The sequence below is a fragment of the Oncorhynchus keta genome, unplaced genomic scaffold (assembly GCF_023373465.1).
Source record: "Oncorhynchus keta strain PuntledgeMale-10-30-2019 unplaced genomic scaffold, Oket_V2 Un_scaffold_5444_pilon_pilon, whole genome shotgun sequence".
Taxonomy (NCBI): Eukaryota; Metazoa; Chordata; class Actinopteri; order Salmoniformes; family Salmonidae; genus Oncorhynchus; species Oncorhynchus keta.
The window spans coordinates 265,001-270,549 of NW_026290960.1; the positions used below are offsets into that span (position 1 = coordinate 265,001).

Below are 5,549 nucleotides of genomic sequence, written 5' to 3' on the forward strand. Positions count from 1 at the left end.
GACCTGACTAGTAGACCACAGCAGTAGACCTACAGAGGTAGTAATGACCTGACTAGTAGACCACAGCAGTAGACCTACAGAGGTAGTAATGACCTGACTTGTAGACCACAGCAGTAGACCTACAGAGGTAGTAATGACCTGACTAGTAGACCACAGCAGTAGGTCCTACAGAGGTAGTAATGACCTGACTAGTAGACCACAGCAGTAGGACCTACAGAGGTAGTAATGACCTGACTAGTAGACCACAGCAGTAGACCTACAGTGGTAGTAATGACCTGACTAGTAGACCACAGCAGTAGGACCTACAGAGGTAGTAATGACCTGACTAGTAGACCACAGCAGTAGGTCCTACAGTGGTAGTAATGACCTGACTAGTAGACCACAGCAGTAGGTCCTACAGAGGTAGTAATGACCTGACTAGTAGACCACAGCAGTAGACCTACAGTGGTAGTAATGACCTGACTAGGAGACCACAGCAGTAGGACCTACAGAGGTAGTAATGACCTGACTAGTAGACCACAGCAGTAGACCTACAGTGGTAGTAATGACCTGACTAGTAGACCACAGCAGTAGGTCCTACAGAGGTAGTAATGACCTGACTAGTAGACCACAGCAGACCACAGGACCTACAGAGGTAGTAATGACCTGACTAGTAGACCACAGCAGTAGACCTACAGAGGTAGTAATGACCTGACTAGTAGACCACAGCAGTAGGTCCTACAGAGGTAGTAATGACCTGACTAGTAGACCACAGCAGTAGGACCTACAGAGGTAGTAATGACCTGACTAGTAGACCACAGCAGTAGACCTACAGAGGTAGTAATGACCTGACTAGTAGACCACAGCAGTAGACCTACAGAGGTAGTAATGACCTGACTAGTAGACCACAGCAGTAGACCTACAGAGGTAGTAATGACCTGACTAGTAGACCACAGCAGTAGGTCCTACAGAGGTAGTAATGACCTGACTAGTAGACCACAGCAGTAGGACCTACAGAGGTAGTAATGACCTGACTAGTAGACCACAGCAGTAGACCTACAGAGGTAGTAATGACCTGACTAGTAGACCACAGCAGTAGACCTACAGAGGTAGTAATGACCTGACTAGTAGACCACAGCAGTAGGTCCTACAGAGGTAGTAATGACCTGACTAGTAGACCACAGCAGTAGGACCTACAGAGGTAGTAATGACCTGACTAGTAGACCACAGCAGTAGACCTACAGAGGTAGTAATGACCTGACTAGTAGACCACAGCAGTAGGTCCTACAGAGGTAGTAATGACCTGACTAGTAGACCACAGCAGTAGGTCCTACAGAGGTAGTAATGACCTGACTAGTAGACCACAGCAGTAGGTCCTACAGAGGTAGTAATGACCTGACTAATAGACCACAGCAGTAGTACCTACAGAGGTAGTAATGACCTGACTAGTAGACCACAGCAGTAGGTCTACAGAGGTAGTAATGACCTGACTAGTAGACCACAGCAGTAGGCCTACAGAGGTAGTAATGACCTGACTAGTAGACCACAGCAGTAGGTCCTACAGAGGTAGTAATGACCTGACTAGTAGACCACAGCAGTAGGTCCTACAGAGGTAGTAATGACCTGACTAATAGACCACAGCAGTAGGACCTACAGAGGTAGTAATGACCTGACTAGTAGACCACAGCAGTAGGTCTACAGAGGTAGTAATGACCTGACTAGTAGACCACAGCAGTAGGACCTACAGAGGTAGTAATGACCTGACTAGTAGACCACAGCAGTAGACCTACAGAGGTAGTAATGACCTGACTAGTAGACCACAGCAGTAGGCCTACAGAGGTAGTAATGACCTGACTAGTAGACCACAGCAGTAGGACCTACAGAGGTAGTAATGACCTGACTAGTAGACCACAGCAGTAGGACCTACAGAGGTAGTAATGACCTGACTAGTAGACCACAGCAGTAGACCTACAGTGGTAGTAATGACCTGACTAGTAGACCACAGCAGTAGGACCTACAGAGGTAGTAATGACCTGACTAGTAGACCACAGCAGTAGACCTACAGAGGTAGTAATGACCTGACTAGTAGACCACAGCAGTAGGACCTACAGAGGTAGTAATGACCTGACTAGTAGACCACAGCAGTAGACCTACAGAGGTAGTAATGACCTGACTAGTAGACCACAGCAGTAGACCTACAGAGGTAGTAATGACCTGACTAGTAGACCACAGCAGTAGGACCTACAGAGGTAGTAATGACCTGACTAGTAGACCACAGCAGTAGACCTACAGAGGTAGTAATGACCTGACTAGTAGACCACAGCAGTAGACCTACAGTGGTAGTAATGACCTGACTAGTAGACCACAGCAGTAGACCTACAGAGGTAGTAATGACCTGACTAGTAGACCACAGCAGTAGACCTACAGTGGTAGTAATGACCTGACTAGTAGACCACAGCAGTAGGACCTACAGAGGTAGTAATGACCTGACTAGTAGACCACAGCAGTAGACCTACAGAGGTAGTAATGACCTGACTAGTAGACCACAGCAGTAGACCTACAGAGGTAGTAATGACCTGACCAGTAGACCACAGCAGTAGGACCTACAGAGGTAGTAATGACCTGACTAGTAGACCACAGCAGTAGACCTACAGTGGTAGTAATGACCTGACTAGTATACTAGATTCGTATTGAACATGCACTCGTGAGGGAGAATGAGGATGTTTATAATCCTATAGATGATAGATTAAGTAAGCAACTAACTTCTCCCTCATCAATACAGAGTGATATATAATGTAGAATTACATGCATGACACTGTGACAGGTTAACTACCTACAGAACACATATGTTTAAAACGTGTGTACTATAATGATGTAGTAATGACAGACAATTAGTAACAACTTCATTAGACTATGCCTACAAGGTGTAAATGAAGGTAAGGTGCTGGTGACTGTCTCATAAGGGATAAGTGATAATAGATCGAGCCATTGCCTACCCTTTGAGGACGTCTGTTCCTCCTCCCCTCCGCTTGGCCCGGCTGGCTCTGGGTTGGGTCGGAGTCTGCCTGGCCGGCTCGCTGTCTACAGTTAATAACGGCAAAGACACCAGCTCGCCTTCGGTAAGTCTAGCTTCTCCTCCGGTTCCCCCAGCCTGGTCAGCCTCAGCCCCGCCAGGCTCCGTCCACAGCGACAGGACCGCCACCAGACCCACCGCCAGCCTCACCAGCCGCCCCCGACACATTGCCACAGGCCTGGTGATCTTCTCACAAGTTCACAATAACTCCACTTTTTGGTTTAAAAAAAAACTGTTGTCTTTTCGGTTTTAAATCGCGCTTCTCCTAAATCCAACGGGGGCGCTCAGGGAAATAGTCCCGAGTCAAGCTGAAAAAAAAAATCAGATTGTTTTTCAGAAACAAGCAGAGAAATGTGCAGCGCAGAAGATGCTGCAATTTGGGGAGAAATAACTGGGCTATGATACTTTTCTATAGACACTACGACTGTCTGCACGGAATGCATCTCTGGCAGATGTTGAGGTTACAGACGAAGTATCTAACAATAACTTGTATAAATCATGCAAATAGTCCAATAAGAACATAAGTGGTACTTCAAGTTTGTTTTAATTCTAATCTAAAAGCATTGTGGAATTAATTGCGCAGGAGAAAATGCCTACCTTCTCTCCACAGCTGGAGACAGTCGTCAAAGCAGACCAGGCGCTGTACCCCACGTACTTGCTGTTCCAGAATAAACCACTTCAAGAAAAGAAGAAGAATAATGGAAAATAACCTCCAGTGACCAAATCAAATTGTCAATAGTCTAGCAATGTGTTCTCTCTTTATTAAATCCGAGACATCCGAGATGATCAGGATGCCTTGATTCTGTATGGCGTGATCAGAGGCGTTGAGACATTCTACACTATAGGTGGAGAGAGGCGTTGAGACATTCTACAGTAGCCGTGGAGAAGATAGGTCTTCTTCCCTCTCCTTCTCTCTTTCTTTCCCTGTCTCTCACACAGCCAAACTCACTCACTCCCCATCCCTGCCCTCCTCAACTTTCCTCAAAAGTTTTTTGTCCTCTCGCGATACATACATTCCAGTCAAACAAGGGTCCACTACTGGTACAGTTAGAAACACAACGTTAATGTTATAGCGCCATAGCGAGAGGGTGAGCCACTTCATACAGCATTAGCACTTAGAGGTTTGTTAGAATAATGTAAAGAGTAAAGACACCTACTTTGTTTTCAGCATGTAAGATAGGCCTATGTGATTGTGATAGAGCAAAACTCATCCATGATATTTAAAGAACAGTGTAACCAGGACAAGCCTAATCTCAGAACAAATACCTTACATTTTGGTAATTACAATTTGTGTTACATAGTCTGTCCACTGTGCAAGCTTTACACTGCGTAAATTTAATGACAATATTGAGTAAAACCACAGAAGACAGTTTTTACAAACAGTGTGGAGGTGGAAGGTGGTCATGTAAGGACACCTGTTGTGTCTGTGAGCAGGTTGAAAACCATTTGGAACTGATTGGAATCATTTGGGACTGTTCAGAATGAACAGGACCTTTTGCAATGTGTTCTGAGACTCCACCACTCAGAGGTGATATCAATATGCTCTTTAATTAAACATCTCAACAACCCAGCCCACACGTCTCTCTCTCTCTCTCTCTGTGTCCCTCTCTCTCTCTTTCTCTACAGCAAAGTGTATCAGGGAAGGTCAGAGCCTTTGTGTGTGTGTGTGTGTGTGTGTGTGTGTGTGTGTGTGTGTGTGTGTGTGTGTGTGTGTGTGTGTGTGTGTGTGTGTGTGTGTGTGTGTGTGTGTGTGTGTGTGTGTGTGTGTGTGTGTGTGTGTGTGTGTGTGTGTGTGTGTGTGTGTGTGTGTGTGTGTGTGTGCGTGCGTGCGTGCGTGCGTGCGTGCGTGTGCGTGTGTGTGTGTGCGCGTGTTTGCGAGCGTCTGTGTTCTGGAGGAGAGAGGGATGCTTATCCAGCCAGTGGTTGTGGCATTAAAACAAATCATACACAGACTCAGTGTTCTGGAGATGTTAGGAAATTAGACCAGAGAGCAGAGCATGCCAGGGACACAACTTCCTCCTGCCATCTATCCCTTTCTCTCCTTCACTCCCTCTCTCCCTTTCTCTCCTTCACTCCCTCTCTCCCATTCCCTCCCTCCCTCCCTCCCTCCCCCTCCCTCCCTCCCTCCCTCCCTCCCTCCCTCCCTCCCTCCCTCCCCCTCCCTCCCTCCCTCCCTCCCTCCCTCTTTCCTTCACTCCCTCTCCCACTGTCCCTCCCTCCCTCTCTTCCACTGTCACTCCCTCTCTCCCTCCCTCCCTCTTTCCTTCACTCCCTCTCTTCCACTGTCACTCCCTCTCTCCCTCCTTTCCGCCCTCGATCCCAACCTCCCTACCACCATCCCTCGTTCCCTCTGTCCCTTCTTCCCATAGGCCATCTATCTATCATATCCTCCAAACTCTCCCTCCTTCCCATATGCCCTCTATCTATCCTATCATCCAAACTCTCCCTCCTTCCCATAGGTCCTCTATGTATCCTATCCTCCAAACACTCCCTCCTT

The 5,549-nt window shown here is 47.2% G+C and overlaps 1 protein-coding gene across 1 annotated transcript in view; it reads right to left on the reverse strand.

Annotated features, from left to right (window-relative positions):
* Positions 1-3,993, reverse strand: part of fbn1 (fibrillin 1) — a 170,125-nt gene extending 166,132 nt beyond the window's left edge. Inside the window, 2 exon segments of the mRNA XM_052516796.1 lie at positions 2,976-3,360; positions 3,650-3,993. Coding sequence (XP_052372756.1) covers positions 2,976-3,220 — 245 coding nt within the window. The 5' untranslated portion in view covers positions 3,221-3,360; positions 3,650-3,993.
* Between the last annotated feature and the right edge of the window lie 1,556 nt (positions 3,994-5,549).